Consider the following 17775-nt stretch of genomic DNA (forward strand, 5'->3'; position numbering starts at 1 on the left):
GTCTTGCTGTTGGCTTTTACTTCTGTCACCAGGAGCCACGCTAGTGGCACTGGGTCCCAGCAATGTCCCTGTCACAGTGGTGTCTTCCTCTCACTGTCGAGCTGAGGCAGGATTGTATCCCGTGGGAGGTTTTAAAAAAAGAGGAGAATTTCTCATTCAGAAGGCAGTGAGGCGCTGGCACAGCTGCCCATAGAAGCTGTGGTGCCCCATCCCTGGAGGCACATGGGGCCAGGTTATATGGGGCACTGGGCAGCTGAGCTGCTGGGGGGCAGCCCTGTCCATGGGATGGGGCTGGGTGGGCTTTGAGGTTTCTTTGAACTCAAGCTGCTCTGTGATGATTTGTGTTGTGGTTAGAGGTGTCAGTTGGGTTGGGGAAAGAGAACTGCTTCTGTGTGAGCACCAAACTTTAGCTGGTAAACGCTATGCACGATGGACAGGAAACTTTGGGGACGATACTGCAGTTTGTTCTGAGTGCTTTCTTTGTTAGGAGTAACCAAGTCCTTCAGAACAGGGCAAGGGGCCACACTTAAAGGCGGGGAAAAAGTATCTTGTTGCTTCAACATCGAATTTTGACAAAAATCGAGGTACGGCTTTAAACCAAACATTCATCCTCGTGGAAAGGGATCTCGTGGAACACACCTCGGCCGGTAGGAACCACATCAGACATCCTTCCCCGCACATCTCCCATCACGCTGAGGGAACACATGGGCAGCGCGCCTCTCCCCCCCTGCCCGGAGCAGCGGGCGCGGCATGTGCGCGGGGAGGCGCTTCCCGGCGGTGCCCAGCCCCGGGCCGGCAGCGCGGGGCCGCGGCCGCCCTCCCGCCCGCCGCACCATGCCGCCGCGGCTCCTCCTCTCCGCCTCCCGCACGGGAGCGCGCCCCGTTCTCCTCCCCGGCTGCCTGCAGCAGCGGCGGCGCTGAGGGAGTTGCGCGGGTTCTCCGATGTGGCGAGAAGCGATGATGGGGAGGAGGAGACGCCGTTACCTGCTGGAGCGGGCAGAGCAGGCGGGAGGCTGCGGGGCGGGCGGCGAGCAGTCCCGCTCCCGGGACTGGCTCTACGAGTCCTACTATTGCATGAGCCAGCAGCACCCGCTCATCGTCTTCCTACTCCTCATCGTGATGGGCGCCTGCCTGGCCCTGCTCGCCGTCTTCTTCGCCTCCGGGCTGGTAAGAGACGTGCCGGGAACGGGACGGAGCGCGGAGCCGCTGCGGGGCGAAGTTGACGGCGGCAGCGGGGACCCCCCGGGCAAAGTTGGGCGCCCGCTGCGCGCGGGCGGGGCTGGAGGCGAAGGGAGCTGGAGGGAGCGGCGGGCGCTCCGAGTTTAATTCGCTTAATTCGCTGGTTCTGCTTCCTTCCAGCTGGCAGAGCGGCCAGCTGACCTTCTGCTTTTGTTGGCGGGGTTTAAATTTTCTCCCCAAAATAGGGGTAGTCACGTTTGGACGGCAAGCGGGCAGCTGCCCGTTCTTTTCTTAAGACCCTCCTCGCATTGATACAGTTATCCGGCGTTTGACCCATTTTCTCGAGGGAGCTTTCGGGGCTCGCTGCTTTCCCTGCTCGGGGAGCCGCTGACTGCCGGCATCGCGGATCTCGCCCTGCGAGTCGGGCCGCTCTGCCCTTGTGCCGAGCGAGGCTGCAGAGGGCAGTAACATTCTTGCTCCTCACGGAGTTTTGCTGCCGGTAGTGATTTAGGGGCTGCTTGCACGGCCGTAAGCTTCGGAAGTAGCGAAGGGAGATTTGAGGGGTCTCGGGTTTTGTCTTTTCTTATTCCAATTTAGGTCTTCTGGGGAGCTTGATGTTTGTTGAATATAGCTAACGGTCTGTAGGAGCGAGGACAAGTAGGTCAGGTACAGCCCGCTGCCTCTCCTAGAGGCATTACACATAATACTGCTTGAACAGACAGAGAATCATAGAATCATAGAATCACAAGGTTGGAAAGCCCCGCTTTCCTGCTCGTTGTGACCTAACTTTTGTCATGCAATCTGAAGAAAGTGGTTGTAGGACTTGCTACACTTAGAGTTAACTGTCGACTTATTTCCTCCAGGTATTTGTCTTGATGTTTTCATTGCTTTCTTTTATAAATGCTATTCCAACTAAGTGCAGAACAGGTGTAAAACAGCTCAGGTGAAGCCAGTAATAACGGTGGTGTCTCCTTATTCAGTTGCTTTGTGCTTAGATGTTTTAGCTGTGGAGCTCTGTGTACCCAAATGCAAATTAAACAGTGTTTAATTAAAGTGCATTGACCTGGGGACTTGTGCATCAGGGCTGGAGGGACCAGCGATGTCAGTGGGAGCGCGTCCAGGCTGAGGCATGGGCAGATGTGAGAGGTATGCAGTGCTACCTTCAGCCAAGGCAGCAAAACTTGGGTTTGACAGCTCTTAGCACTGAGTTTCATCTTTTTTGGTCATGACACAACCTGCAGCTTGTTGTCACAAGTTACTCCTGCTGTTTTTTCATAATTCCATTTCTCAAAGTAAGTCATTCATAGTAACAGCGCTGGCATGACACTGGTTCAGAGGACTAACTGAAAGTTATGGAAACAAAACGAAGAGCTGACTGCATCTTGCCACGCGCAGTGCTACAGAAAGAGTGAATTTTATAGTTCAGTCTGCATTTGGAATTCCAGACATACCGGAAAAGGAAAAAAAAAGTGCTTTTAGTACCTTTTTCCTGAGTCTTTATCTTCCTGTGGCTCACGACTGAGAGGGTGAGTGGAGTGAGAGGTGGGGTTGGTCCTTAAAGTTTCCATTCAGTGGATGAGAGTGACTTTAGGCGCAGAGAGAGCTTGTCTGTGCTGACTTTCAGCCGCAGGATGTTGGGCAAAATCTCTTGGAGGCCTGCCCAGTTGTTCACCTAAAAGCTTTTTATTATAGTCGAGCTCTAGTTGCATTTGGGATTGAAAATATTTCTGAAGGTTTTAGTTCTGTTTTTCCTGCATGTGGCTGAAGAACTCTCTTTTTGTACAGCTGTGGAACCCTGGTTGAAGTTTTTGTGCCTGATAATATGCAAGTGTCAAGCAGTTTACAAGCATCTGAGCTTGGAGAGCCAATGCTGCTATCCTTGTCTTTATTTTGCACATATTTGTATGCATGTATGCAATTGCTTTGACAGAATATTTACTTCTGTAAAGGAGGCACAATGGAAGTGAGAGGGAATAGTTCTGTGAAGGTCTGTGCCGTGCATTTGAAGCTAAAGGAAATCTTTCTCAACAGTTGTTTCCTTTAGATTTCGTACAAAGCAATGGAGATTTTGCTGAAAATTACTTAAGCCTGTTGTGGAAACAAAATTCCCAAGTGACTCACTGCAACACTTGATTCATGTTTCTCACTTTTATTTCAAAACACAGCTTAGGATGCAAAACGTGGGTTCGGACGTTGTTAGGAAGAAGTGGATATACATGAAAGATGAACCAGTTTTATGTTCTAGGCTTTCTTATGAGAAGATGAGCCCAATGGAAGTGAGAGGTTTTCCTTCCACTCCATTTTTAATTCAGTTGTTAAAATAGATCACAGTGACATCTGACTTTGTTTCCTCCTCACCTAAATAAATAAATAAATAGTGTCTGCTTAACTACTTCCAAACAGAGCCAACCACACTGGGAGGCATCCCACTTATTCAGCTCTTTCAACCTGCCAGAATACCAGCTGTAGTCTTCCCGGTTTCAGATGAAAAATTTATAAAAGCTGTTGCAAAATTACAGTAAACAAGATTACTTACAAAGCGTGCCTGGAAATGAGATTACTTTTCTTTCAGGCAGCGTGACTGCTGTTGCTGCTGAGACTGGTTTCTTGGGAGATTTTTGGTTTTGTTTGTTTCAGGAAAATAATGTGATTTTGACCTTTGGGATTAAGCACTCTATCTCCTCATACACTCGATACGAGACTCCCAGAGTCTACCTGTAAGATGACCATTCAAAGCGTGGAGCTTTGCATAATGTAATGATCGTATCAGCCTTTGAATTCCCTGTGTCAGAGTATCCTCAGCATTTCTCGGTACCTGGCGTGAATGGAAATCTGGCAAAATGAAATCAGGCTTCCATGTTTAGCTGCTTTAATCGATAGAGAGTAAATTGTTTTCCCAAATCTGTGAATGCCTTCCAGTGCTTAGAAATGCCAGACGTCATGTTCATTTTCTGTCTGGTTATTGTCTTGCTCTTTTAATAATATAATGTGTAGGGCAAACTCATTATTTTCCTCCCTCTCCCTTTTTAGTACTAAAAACATCTCACCATTTTTAGTGGTATCTAGAACAGCTATGTCTCTGGTCAAAACAGATCTACGATACCTGCAATTTATAGAAAAAAAAAGATTAAACTGACTAATATTTTTGATAACACCTAATGTAAAATATCAGCATATATGAAATATCTGCTGCTGTGATGTTTTGTTTCTTATGCAGTTAAACAAAACTCTGACTGAAAACAGGGTTGATGCCCAAATTGTACAGTTTATTAGAATGCTGTATCTTTCACATATGTAGTTCATGTATGTATTATATATTTTCTAGACATAAAGACTGTACTCTGCTGAAGATATAGTCTTCAGTAAAAACAGTCCCATGGTATGTGAATCACTTAGCTCTGCTAAGGACCTTGTGGTTTAGGTTCAGTGAGACCCAAGTCTGTCAAGACTTTATTTCCGCTTTCCCAAAATTCAAGGACCACCAATCTACTGTGAGATACATATCTCTTTCAGTCTGGTCAGTGGTCTTTGCTGAAACACTGCAAGCATGACCTCAGTAGGTCTGTACCCTTATCTGCCTTAAGAATTCTTGCTGCTACAGGTGACTCTGTGAAGCTCTTAAGATGTTGTTGTTGATGTGCTGTGGAGATGGAAGATACCAGTGGTCAAGTGGAGCATGTGTTGAGCAAACAGTACTTCCACGGTGTGACACTGGGATGCATTCCCTCATTTTAAGCACTATAAAGTCACTTATTGTTAGCTGCTTAATTGTTGTCTCTGAGGTGGAGTTATTACCTGTCTTCCAAACCAGTTGCACAGAAAGAAGAGGCACAGAAGAATCCTGTGAACATCTCAGGCGAGTGCCTTTTTTGGGCCCATGATTAGAATGACAACAAATCCTCCCTTCCTGTGATGAGCCTAAAAGAAATCCTTGTACTTTTGGCAAAATCTGGCCAATCAGCTGAACCTAGAACTCTTCCAGATTGCCGCAATCAGAATTTCATCCTAAAATAAAGGGGAAAAAGTCTTCAAGTCCATGTGGAAAACACAGCTTAAAATAGCAGAAAGGAGAGACATGTTCATTCTCATCACAGTGTCTCAAGTGATGAGGGTGTCTGCAGATGGACATTTGCTGCACGATTCTGGTAATGTCCTTGTTAGTACTTTGGATCTACAAATTCATTCCTCCACACCAACAGGTCATCGCAGTGGTGCTGTGGTGATGTTATATCCCTGTTAATGAAGTGCTTTGTTATAACTAATTGTATAGAGTAATGCAGCTGTGTTGTAGGTTCATTTGTAATGCAAATTTCAGGAAATCTTTTAGGATCAGCCCTGTATAATTTACAGCACATTTGGTTCAAGAGCAACAACGGTCTTCTCCAAATCCAAGAATACACAAGGCTTGGAATTCTTGCAGACTAAAAGTGAGCCAAAGCATCTGCTATACTGCTTTCAAACCCCAGCGTATCCATTCCTATGAAAAAGGAAACTAAGGCACAGAAAAGGTAATGAAGGAGCAAAATCCACATGAGTTGAAGATCAAGCTGAAGGGAGACTGTTTGTGTGCTTGTTGTGCCCACAAGGTATGCTATCTTGTCTTAATTTAAGCTCGTTCTGACTTACTAATGCCCCTATCAAGATGAAGAACTCAAAGCAAAAATTTTGTTATTTATGATGTCTTCTCTTTCAATAATTCCAGCTGTGAGCTTACAGTTCTGCTTGAAAGTCTGCTATATGTTGAACTGTTCTGTGAGGGGATCCCATGTTTCATTTTTTTTTTTTTTTTCTTCTTGTCTTTAGGCATCATAAAATCACAGTATATTTTTCCAGGTATCGCTGCTGGCTGTCTGATGCAGACTCATGATTTGTCCTCCCTGCCAGTTGTTTTCTCCAATAATATCTTTGTATGACTTTTGTAGTCAGTATTATCTCTTGAATCAGGCCCATAAAGGTTGATGCTGCTTCCTGTCTGAGTCAAGATTTACCTTGCTTTGTGTCTGGCTTAGTTCCTCAGTACTATATCAGCCTGGGCACTTGTTTCATTTGTTAATGACACTCCCAGTACATCTGTGATTGCTTTTAATGTTGCTAAAAGCTTGTCTCATTTGCCAGTCCCTAACCAGCCATCCAGATAATGAGGTACCTGTGGCAACTTCTCTTCACCTAGCTTTGTGTCATCCTTCATGTTGAATAACCTGAATGCTGAGTAAGAGCTGGGTAAAAATATGGGTGTGGTTACACTGGCACCACAGTGAGCCTTGACCTGTAAGTTTACCAGGTGAAAGCTTTGTGGATACTCTATCAATGGAAAGCTGATTTAGGTCACCAGCTGTGACTCAAGCCATGGATCCACAACTCCTAATCATTAGTGCAGCTGACACAAGTGACAGCAGATAAACTGGCTACAGCTGCTGTTTACTGAGGTGCAGTGGGAATTAGGTGGTGATTTTCTGCTGTCTTTATCAGCATCGAGCCAGGTGTGTTGATACACAAATCATCTATGGCAATTTCATGGTGGATTTGCCATGAACCAGTGAATATCTGGTTATCTTGCTTAAACATTTTTAAAATTGTTTTCAAGTTCCTTGTCATGGATGAAGCTATCTGACTTGTTTATAGGAGTCCTAAAACTCTCAGAAAAGTAAATCAGTTTCTTTGGTGGAGCTGTCATGAAGTCTCTCAGAGAAATAAGCTAGACATGCCAGTTGCAATGTTTCTGCTGTGGATGAGAGTACTTCTTGCTATAATGATAGCAGTCACTGGATTCATCCAGGTTGTGTGGAACATCACTTCAAGCTGATGGCAGCATGGACTTTTAATACAAGTAGAAGTTGTCTGCAAATCTCTGGAGTGGCTGGGCATGGGAACAACTGCAGCTGAGCACCCTTAATCTTTCATTCTGTGCCTCAATTCCCAGCAATAACCTGGTGGTGATCCCAGTTGCTGAAACAATGGCTTCTACACATTTTAGTAAGAACTGAGTCGGCTCAAGCCGTATTGATATGTTAATAGGGGAATCTGTCAATTAATCAAACTTGTTTTTAGGGTTCTGGACCATGAAATCAGCGAGTCAGCTGAATTCTGTTCCCCTTTCCCTCACCTTTTTTTTCCTTGGAAAATTCTCCCTTGATCCTCCTAAAAGGAACACCTCTACACATTTTCTGCTCCAGGTGTTTTGTTTTTATTTTTATAATACCCTGACACTAAACTTTGTTTAGACTGTTCTGAAGGGTCAAGAGGCCACTGAACTGTCTTTGTGGAGGGGCATGAGGCAGTATCTGCGCTTATCCTCCCTGTTGTCTCTTTCTCCAACCTGTATCAAAACATTTACTTAGTCTTTTTCTCTAACCAGAACTCTCTTGTTCTTAGTGATCTTTGCATAATGTATACGCTGTTTCTGGTGAGTCCAGGCAGGCATTTGAGAGAAGCAGAGGAAGCAGCCCTCAGATCTGGCCTCTCTGCATCTGCTCCTTCCACCATCTGTAGTCCTAGTTCTAAGGTTTGTTTGATCCAGGAGGTGTGCTCTGAAGTGCTGGAGCAACGGCTCCTGGTTCAACTTTCAGGGTTTGACAGGCATATGAGAGAGTGGGGAGTAAACTTTAAGAACTTTTTCTGTCATAAAGATAGCCGTGTTTAGGAAGTAATTGCCCAACCTTTGGAAAAGTTTGAAAAGTAATTACACAATGACAGTTGTGTGACTTCTCAATATTAAAACTATTTTTCATGTGACCTTTTAATGCTGATATGTAAAAGCTGTGGAATATTCTTGCAAAATGTGTTTTAAAAGACCCAACAGAGAAATAAGCCTAAGCCTACCTTTTTCTTTATTAAACAAACCTGAAAATATGCACTGTTTTCTCTTGTGTTGAAACTCATATGCTTCATGGTTGAGATTCTGTGATCCTTAGTTTTAAACAATTCCAATCTTGGCATTTATTCTCGATTAAGTCCAGATTCTCAGGCTACCAGTTTGGGACTAAAGTGGGAAGGGCATGCTGCCCTTTAGCTTCAGTTTGACAGTGACTATCCAAATACAGCTGTCATTACTGAATAGCTCAGAGAAGTGAACCAGTATGCCAGAATTTCCAAGTTCTGTGGGTCTACAAGGATGTGAGGAAGGGCATAACTTCACTTACGGTATGTGCTACAGTACAGTTAAGCTGGGAAACATGTCTTTGAGTCCCGTGAAGTAATGTATTACCCTAGAGATTCAGCCAGTGTAACTCTTTCAACTATGTTACATTGTGAATAAATTTCACTATAAAACATACCGTTTGTATAAAAACATTCACCTTCACCTATCCATGTTTTTGGATTTTGCATAAATAACAGTATGCATTGGAGAGTTCCTTTAAGTTTGTTTTGATAGTAAAGATACTAAGGGTTTCGAGAACGTCTCAAAAGATCTAAAGAAACTAAGTTATTAAGCCACTTTTTTGGAGATGAATTCAGAATCAATACGTGCAGAAATAAAGCATGCAAGGAAGATATGTTGATCACTACACTTACTTTAAGAAAAGTCTGAGTGATGTGCATAGACACCAATTAGCCCTAGAGCCAGAAATAATTGCTTTCATGAAAATACAAACTTTTACTCACTTTGCTGCTTATTGCCTCAGCTCTCTTCTGTGAGGTACACTTGAGGGAGTAAAACATAATTAACTGTCATTACTCTCTGGGATGTGGCTTATCTTCTGTGCTTGCCGGAGTCATTGTGTAGGCCAATTTTATAAGCACAGGCTGCAGCCACCAGTAATTGTGTCTTGTTTTTCACAGGCTAGTAAATGAGTTAGGGTAGAAAGCAACTTTTGATTATCCTTAGCCTCAGAGAAGATAGAGGTGGTGCAAGGTGACTGAAAGGCATGATGGTCCAGTTCAAGTTCCCTGGCCCCCCTGGAGGCCCTTTGAAGCCCAGCTTATTAAATAAAAAGTTGTAAGCACCGACAGATTGCTTATGGTGTAGTTAACAGGATGAGAGATTATGAATCAGTGAAAAGAGAGAAAACTGCCAATGTGATAAGAGAGAATTGGAAAAAAAAAATAATAAAGAGGAAAAGCTGCTTACCTTTGGGTTTGGGTGCAGGACATATTTATCTGTATAAAATACATAAGTGTCAGGCTCTGCTTCTAATAATTATGTATCTGATCGTGATAGGCGTCTGTTCTGTATTCCAATCCATGTAGGAGAGGTCTTAGGCTTCTGGTATTCTTTGTCTATGTATTTACATACAAGTGGTTGACACTCCTTGTTGGTCTGGATGGACACTACCTTTAAAAATCATAAGAGCTGTTTCAATGGACAGCTATGTTTGCTCCATGCAGAGAGAAGATAAATTGAAAGCAAACATTATTCCAGTATCTGTCCACTGTGCTGCAGCTTTGACCCTCGCAAACATATCTTTTTAGTTCTTTTGTATTCATTTTGGAGTGGTGGCTGTGGGAGGACCAGAACTGCTGGCGGTATTCAGGATTCACTGAATAGCATTATGATGTTCTCACTTGTTTATTCTACTAACGTTCTGGGCTTTGGGTTGTTTTTTAACTGCTTGTGAGCACAGAAGTGATGTTTTCATGGGCCTTCCTATTAGACGTGCCAAATATCTCAGTTTCAAAATGTTAACAGTCAACCAAGGGCTGGTTATAATGTATACAGAATTATACTTGGGCACTTTTGTGTGAGGGGTACGTTTGTACAGTTTTCAGCTCTTTCTTCCATAAATCCAGTTGGCCTGATTTTTTTTTTTCTTTTATTCTGTGTTTGTAATTTTTATTTATTTATTTATTTTTGCCTGTAAAACTCAACACTTTAGTTTGAGACAGACCCTTTGATGTGTGATGTATTCTGCAATGAGGACAAGCCCATGATGCACACAGAACTGCTACAGTTTGATCTCTCCGTTCTTTTTAACACCTGGATCATCTGTTTGCTTGTGTCTTTTCAGCAGACTTCCCACTCCTGATTAAGGTTTAAAATGAACTTGCTACTTATTTTCACTCTGTGAAAAATGATATCTCAGATTCTTTTATTGGCCTATATTATTGTGTTTCTGGCTTTGCTTTGATCTTTCTCAAGTTATTTTGAGGAAATGATTGGCTTTTGGTCTGAGCATCTGATTTTTATAGCCACCTATGAAGATTTTAATCTGTAAACTTCTTGCTCTGCCTTTTAGCTTTTGTGTTCAGATATTGTTTGTTCTTCACTTCTTCACTGTAACAAGGCAGCTTCTCAACAGTAACATTTTATGATCCCAGCTCTTCCTACTTCTTGAGATCAGATGAGTGCTTTCTCTTTCTTTGTGTGAATGTCTTGTTGTTATTGATGTTTGTTTTTCCGCCTCTTCCATGAGCCAGACCTAAACAACAGTCATAGCTTCTGTCTGCTGATGTGATCCTTAGCCAGTCTAGCTGAGAGTTACTGAGTATGCTGTTACCTGTTGTGTTTTCTTACTTGGCAGTCTGTCTTTACCTCAGTATTTATAAAATGTCATATAGTTTCCATCCTGATTGGATATTAGTCTTCTAGGTGATATATTTCAATAAACCTCTGCTGTCCAGCCTACTGTTTGGATTCATAGGGACTTAATGTTATTTATTGATTCTCCTAGATTATTAATTGAATTTTAGCTTTCTTCACTTCCCATTGGAGTATGACTTACTGTCTTTTCTTTACACTTTCTATCTGGAGCAGCAATATTCTACTGAATGTCTTTTTTCTACCAAGTTTTCAGTAGGACTGTTATGTAAATAATGCCGTTTAACAACAGGCATTTTATTTCTTCTGTGTCTTTCTTAGGCTTTTAGTGTTTATACAGAAATGTGTATACTTTCACATGGTTGTTTCATTTCTTTGCAAACTTTAGAAAGAGAATCTGCCTCTTACGGATTTTTTTTGCTATTTCTCTCTTGTGTAAGTTTAATAAACTTCTGTCCTTCTCCGTAACTGGGAATTATAGGTCTCCATTATGTTATTGCTTGTCTTAAATCATGTAGAATCATAGAATCACCAAGGTTGGAAAGGACCTCCGAGGTCATCTCGTCACACATACCACCAGCGTTTCCCCACTGAACCGTTTCCCTCAGTACAACATCTAAATGTTTCTTGAATGCCTCCAGGGATGGTGACTCAACCACCTACCTGGGCAGCCTGTTCCAGTGCCTGACCACTCTTTTGGAGAAGAAACTTCTAATGTACTGTGTCCTTGTAACCTCTTCAGTTTGAATGATTTCCTATGACCTTTGAAGTGCCAGCAAAACTCATTCTTTTCTGGTTTAGGTTAAATTTAGCTACCTACAAGATTCCTTGAGTTCTTCAAATTGCCATTTAAATTAATTTTTTTAGCTGCTTATTGAACCTAGGCTTGTCAACCTAATTTCTTTTAGAAGCACTGATGAGAGAGCTACTACAGTTGTTTTTCTCCACTAGTGGCCAATACTTTGCTTCTCCTAGACCTCATTTAAGGGCTGACTGCCCCTGGGAAGGCTTTCTTTCTGGAGACTGCTCCTCTTGGAGTTCTCCCTGTGACTCTGTGCAGGTGAGTATTATTTAATTTATTTCTGACTATCCCTTTCTAACCACTCCACTCTATTTTTGTTCGTTATATGGAGGGCTGATGTTTTTGTGTTAAGCAGAGAAGCCTGTGATCTCTGGTAATTTAGATTCTGTGTTTCTGATCATCATTGATACCACACTGAAGTAGATGAGCTTCTCTCGTTCCTATCAGACAAACTAGGAAAAAATTGGGTTTAGCTGCTTTGTACTGAGCAAGGGAAAAGGTGAACAGCAACCCTACGTGGCTAAACTCACTAAGAACCCACTGGCCAAAAGCACTTGATACTGTAGTCAATAACACAGGTGATCACAGGGGTGTTCCCAGGACCTAAGTGGTTGGTCATTTTATTATCACAGTTATTGTCCTTACTGGGACAGATGGTGTAAAAACAAAGAATACTTCTTGTTCATTTCACGAGTATTGTTACATTGATGCAAAATACCGAGCTTCTCATATCGGGGGATTTTATAGCACACAGTTCACTATTTGGAAGTTTGAGGAAATATTCAAGGTGGTCAAAGCATCACTTGAGGGATTTGAATGAATTGTTATACTGATGATGTCCCAGAATTACTAATAAATAGAAAGTGATCTAGAATATGGTCATGAATCCAGAACTGTTTCCTGCAGGTTACATATACGTGTGTGCAGCAGTTTAGAAGCTGTAATGACAATCTAAATTTCACTGTGCATGTGATGTGCAGATTGCTGTTCTCATTGCTGGCAGGCGAGTAGTCAAACATCACTGTCTGCTAACAGCAAGTGCAGACTGTGCTTCTGACTCATTAATAGGGAAGTGAATTTCTCAAGACAATAATCTCTGTGAAGAAACTGGATGTTGAGCCTGATGTTGTTACCATTGATCTACCAAGTCAAAGAGGGAATGCTGAATCAGAGGGAGAAATCTCTTGGTGAAAATCAAGCTCTTTGTCAACATAAAAGTCAGGACAGTTTGATTAAAAAGTACAGTTCAATTAATTTGTTGCTAATGTCCATGAACATGCTGCAGAAAGCTCAACAAGAGATTAATCAACTAAAATATAAAGGCACATGAGAAAGCTTCTAACCAGGAGGGGAAGAAAGAAGTATGAGCAACGCTTTGATTTATGAAAGATAAAAGTAGATGTGAAAGGCAGAGGAGTTTTTCTTAGTTTGTAGGTCTGGAAAATACCACACAGACTTGGAAATGGCATCTGGCTTTAAAGGCAAATCATTGTTTCTGGAGTGAAGATGGTTTCAAAGTGATGAAATTGATGGAAAAAATTTCTGAGGTGGTCAGTCAAAACTTTTCAATTGTCCTAAATGATGAGATTCTAAATGAAGCTGTACAGCTTCTTGGCTGGGAGCGCTGGTGTCTCTCAGTAATGACACAGCATATGACATGCTGCAGTTGGCTGTAAGCAAGTTCACTAAAATAGAAAAATACGGGTTAAAAGTTACAAGCACCCAGAAGATTTTTGTGTCTTCATCTTTGGAGAGAACTATTTCTTGAGGTGTTAGAGAACTGAAATGCTGTGTACTTCTTTGAAGAGAAAGGTGATGACATCTTCTGAAAATCATTGTAGTTCTCATTCTCACAAGACTTGGAAAAGATTTTTTGGGGAAAAAATTGCCAATTTTTGCTACAGAGGTAACGGAACAGATTCCTTCAGTCAGCCTGATTAAATGAAGATGTCCTACTTTGTTGAGAAGGTGGGTGAGCTAATGGTCCTTCAGGCCAATTCTTTTTTTTTTTTTTAAATGCTCAACACTTTTTACAGTATTTATATGAAATCTTATTTAGCTTCGATGTTTGAAGAACACTGCTCACTTTTAAAAAAATACATATTCTCATTTAGAAGTATTTCACTGATCTCAGCAAAAAGTGATTTTAGTAATGATTTAGTATAGTAAATGGCTTGAGTTAATTCTGATTAAGCATGTGGTATTTCAGATCTCGGCAGGGGTCTGCTGCGTGTAGACTGGTGTCAAATTCCATTAGATGACAAGAATAAAGGAAAAAGCGCCAAAAGAATGAGAGATGATGGGAGGGGATTTTATGCTGAGACTGTTATTGTAAATGCTTGTTTGTTCATTTTTATAGGGTACTTTATCTAGCTGTGTGGCTTATATAAAAGAATGAATTGCTCTACAGCAGCTCTGCTGTTTAAAATTAAATGGAAGGAACACTGTTATGTGGAAAGGGAAGGAACAGGATGAGGAATGAGAGAAGGTTGTAGCTTTTGGAAAGATTAGTGGAAGTGATTCTTCAGATTTTAGAGATGATAACAATATTTTTACATACTTACTTGTACATACTTATGGGGGTTAGAACAATTTCTAACTGTAGACTTTTATATTTCTTCAGTGATTAAAAGGCAGCAAGATAGCAAACGCTCAGAAAGATAGAGCTGTCAGGCAAGATCCATGTACTGTAGGCCTAACCGTTATGTTTGAAAGTGTCATGCTGATAGTTTTAATTCCATTACCTCTGGTATATTTTAGTTTCTGTGAGTAGTAATAAAAAAGAAGGAAAGTGTTTTGTATAAGGTTCTTTTTCCATCCTTGGGAAACAGAACATTTAATTGTTGGGAATTGTCCTTGTACCTACTGTCATCTTCCATCTTGCTAAACACACTGATGATTGCAAACACTGATTGGGATGTTCCAAGCTCTGAATGTTCTCCTCTTTGAATGTTTCACTTCCTTAGTGTAATAGAAAAATACTGTTGAAAGTAATTTTGAGAATAAAATTTCATGTCAGGCAGCCTGCCTCTGTTGGCCTAAAACTAGCATGTATTTTACAGGCAGTATTAGGAAAAGTCTCCTGTATGTGTTGAGGCTTTCTGGAACGGGTTAAAGTTGCAGGTAATTATTTCCTCATACATATACTTAAATTGCCTACAGCTTACTACATTCTATCATAAATTTATCTTTTACTTTAGATAAAAAATGTGTATAGTGAGATGTAAATACCTTAGGCTTCTTGGAAGCTGTGGCTTTGGAGTCAGGTCAGTTTGGTGAAGTCCCACTGAAGCCAGGGAGGCTGCTTTCATATACATGCAATGAGAAACTGATATACTGGAATCTTTTTATTTTTATTTTTTAACTGCATATATTTAAACCAAACCAAAACTTTCCAAGAGGCAATCAGTGAAGGAAGGAAAGTAGGAATGTATTTTACATTTAGTGATCCAAATGGCTCATCCAAGTGTTGAGGTTTGTGTACACTAAAATAAATAAATAAATAAATATTTTGGCTGATTAGCTTGTAATTTGGAACAAAATTTTGATAGATTGATCTAATGAGAGAATATATGCATGTAAATATATAACTGTGTATGTGTACGTGTGCTGTAAACTGGAAGCTGAATGTTATTCACTTGTTATAAAGTAAGATCATCCTAGAAAGCAGTATGTACCCATGGATGAGTGAAATGGAGAAGCATATTGTCAAATTCGTGGTAGCTCATTAATACCACTGTAACAATCAATTAATTTGATGTTATCAAATTTGACATTATTTAAGTCCCTGTTTCCTGAATCTTGTCTTTCTTCAGGATTATGTGGGTTCCTCTTTGTGCCTGCAACCTTCACTGTATGACAGACAATGCTGTAATGTCCCACCCATAAGGGAGGAAAGGAGTGACGTTGTCCTGTCCCTGGGGAGGGGTCTCACTTCTCAGTGTGTAGCAGGAGCTTTGCAATCCCACCTGGAAGTGCAGAATGGAAGCAATTTAATTAAATGCTTTTGATGCAGTCTGGACTGAAATTGATCATGATGTTCACTGAAACATGCTTCAGGGGTGGGGATGAACAAAACCCCATTTATTATGGAGTCGTAAACAAAAGAAGAAAAGGTAGCTTAAATGTGTTGTTTTAAGGATGAGAAAGGCAAGTGTTAGTTCTGAAAAGTGCTACTGTCTTTCTCTTTGGCTTTGTGGTGATAGCTGAGGGTACAGAAAAGATTACCCTCAGTCTGCCCTGCCTGATCAGAGGGAGGCTCTCATAGCTGTGTTTCCACTGGTTTCCAGCAGCCGGGGAGTTTGTCACTCTGCTCTAGAAGCCATATGGCTGACAGCTAATGGCATGGGCCATATGGTGTATCAGCTAATGAGCTTGGCAGAAAGTCGATCAGCTCCTGTCCTGTCAAAGTCCAGAGTCTGGTGCTCGAGGTTTGGTTATATGTATGCCTGAGCTCGTGGCTCCTGCTTGGTGTGGTGCTGGCCAGAGGTGTGGGCATGCTTGTGGCAGCAGGTGAGCATGCTGGAAGCAGTTGACAAGCATAGAAGTGTGCGGAGCATGCGTGATAAAGTCACGAACAATAGGGGAAGAACATGAAAAAATGCTACAGCACGTGTCTCTTACAGACACCGGGTTGCGTAGTTTGTCTTTTATGAAGAAAAAGAGAGAAACATCATAAAACTGGAGGAAAATAATTGCATCAGTGTTGAAAAATGATCAAATAGGTGCTTTCAGATTGTCCCCATGATTTCACCAATGGGAGAAATGGAGGTAAAGCATTCCTGCATACAGTGTGCCTTGTGGAGGTTGTTATACTGCTGCAGCGATAGCATTTGGGGCCTGCTTTTGCAGTCCTTTTTTTGTGGAAAAATTGCTGCTAGAACTAAAAGCTGCCTGCCTGAATGAACAGCACCTTTGATATAGAGCTGTTGTACTTCAATCAGGGATACTTTTGAACAAATACAGTAATAAATACTTTTTTAATGCTTCTATCACTAGATGATTTAAACATGTTAGTGTAGTAACTTTTATACAGGTTCTGTAAATAAATTTAGATTTATTCCAAATCTCTCTTTGAGGTATGTTCCAGCCATTACTCTGCATGTTACCTGCACATTTCAAAGTAAGCACTTGCTAGGAAAAAGATGGTGCATGTAATCTGTAACCCATTCATCCAACTGAATGCTTCAAATGGAAGCAAGATAGATAGTACCTGATCACACTGATAGATATCTCTGTCAAAAAAATTATACTCTAATGGACTTAGGGATGGCATAGTCCATTTGGGAGGTGCATTCTTCAATTTAACCTGCAAACCATACTGGCTGCAGAGATCTTGTGAATTCAGGAGCAGAAAAGCTTGTACTGCTTTCTGCAGATTGGGTTTGCCTTGTCTTTTAATTCACTTATTCCTTCACGCCTACCACATTACTGCTGTGTGAGTTTTTTTAGTCTACTTCAACTAATATATATCTCAATTTAACAAAAGAAGTATTAGGGTGGTTAATGGTTATTTGTGAAGTTAATCCAAATTGCAGCTTCCTACATTGACGGAAATCCTGTTTTGATTCATATCACTTGACATTTGATTCGTATTCTCATGTCTTTCTGAAATATCTGTGCAGCATCAGTTAAGAGTATCTTATTCTTGTCTGACCTTTAAGTACATCAGTTTTTAACTTCCTTTTCATTTTCCTTTGTTTCCAGGAAATTGAAGACCACGTGGCATTTTTAATAACTGTTCCAACAGCTCTAGCAATTTTTTTTGCTATATTTATCCTTGTCTGCTTAGAGCCTGTCTTTAAGAAGCTGCTCCGTATATTTTCGCTGGTGGTCTGGGTATGTCTTGTTGCCATGGGATATCTCTTTATGTGTTTTGGAGGAATCATCTGTCCTTGGGACCAGGTAAGATTGTTATTAATTTTATTTTTACTGCCTGGATTTTCAAGAGCCATACCCTGCAAAAGTGTCAGCATTAACTTCTGTGGGACATCTCATGAAAAGTTTTTGTGACCAAGTGTTTCTGTGCTAAGATTTCGTGCACCAACTTCATAAGCAAAAAAAAGATGTATGTACCTTAAGGGTCTTGCTTTGATATTTTATACTTTGGAAAACAAAAGCATTTTTTCAACATGGAAATGCTGTTGATGTAGTAAATACTGCAGATCTCCTTATAGGATGGAAAATACCTTTAAATATACAAACACATCCCCTGAAAATTCTGAGTTGAGTGCAAGTTCAGTATAAGATTTAAATTGCAATATTCTATCTGTGCTGCCTTCTGGGTCTTTATCTTGAATCAATTTCTCTGATTTTCTGT

The 17775-nt window shown here is 41.2% G+C and overlaps 1 protein-coding gene across 1 annotated transcript in view; it reads left to right on the forward strand.

The window, feature by feature from the left end:
* Window positions 1-799: 799 nt before the first annotated feature.
* Window positions 800-17775, forward strand: part of ADCY2 (adenylate cyclase 2) — a 197750-nt gene continuing 180774 nt past the window's right edge. Inside the window, 2 exon segments of the mRNA XM_015854447.2 lie at window positions 800-1167; window positions 17163-17360. Of these exon segments, the coding sequence (XP_015709933.1) occupies window positions 943-1167; window positions 17163-17360 (423 nt within the window). The 5' untranslated portion in view covers window positions 800-942.

This window comes from Coturnix japonica, chromosome 2 (assembly GCF_001577835.2).
Source record: "Coturnix japonica isolate 7356 chromosome 2, Coturnix japonica 2.1, whole genome shotgun sequence".
Taxonomy (NCBI): Eukaryota; Metazoa; Chordata; class Aves; order Galliformes; family Phasianidae; genus Coturnix; species Coturnix japonica.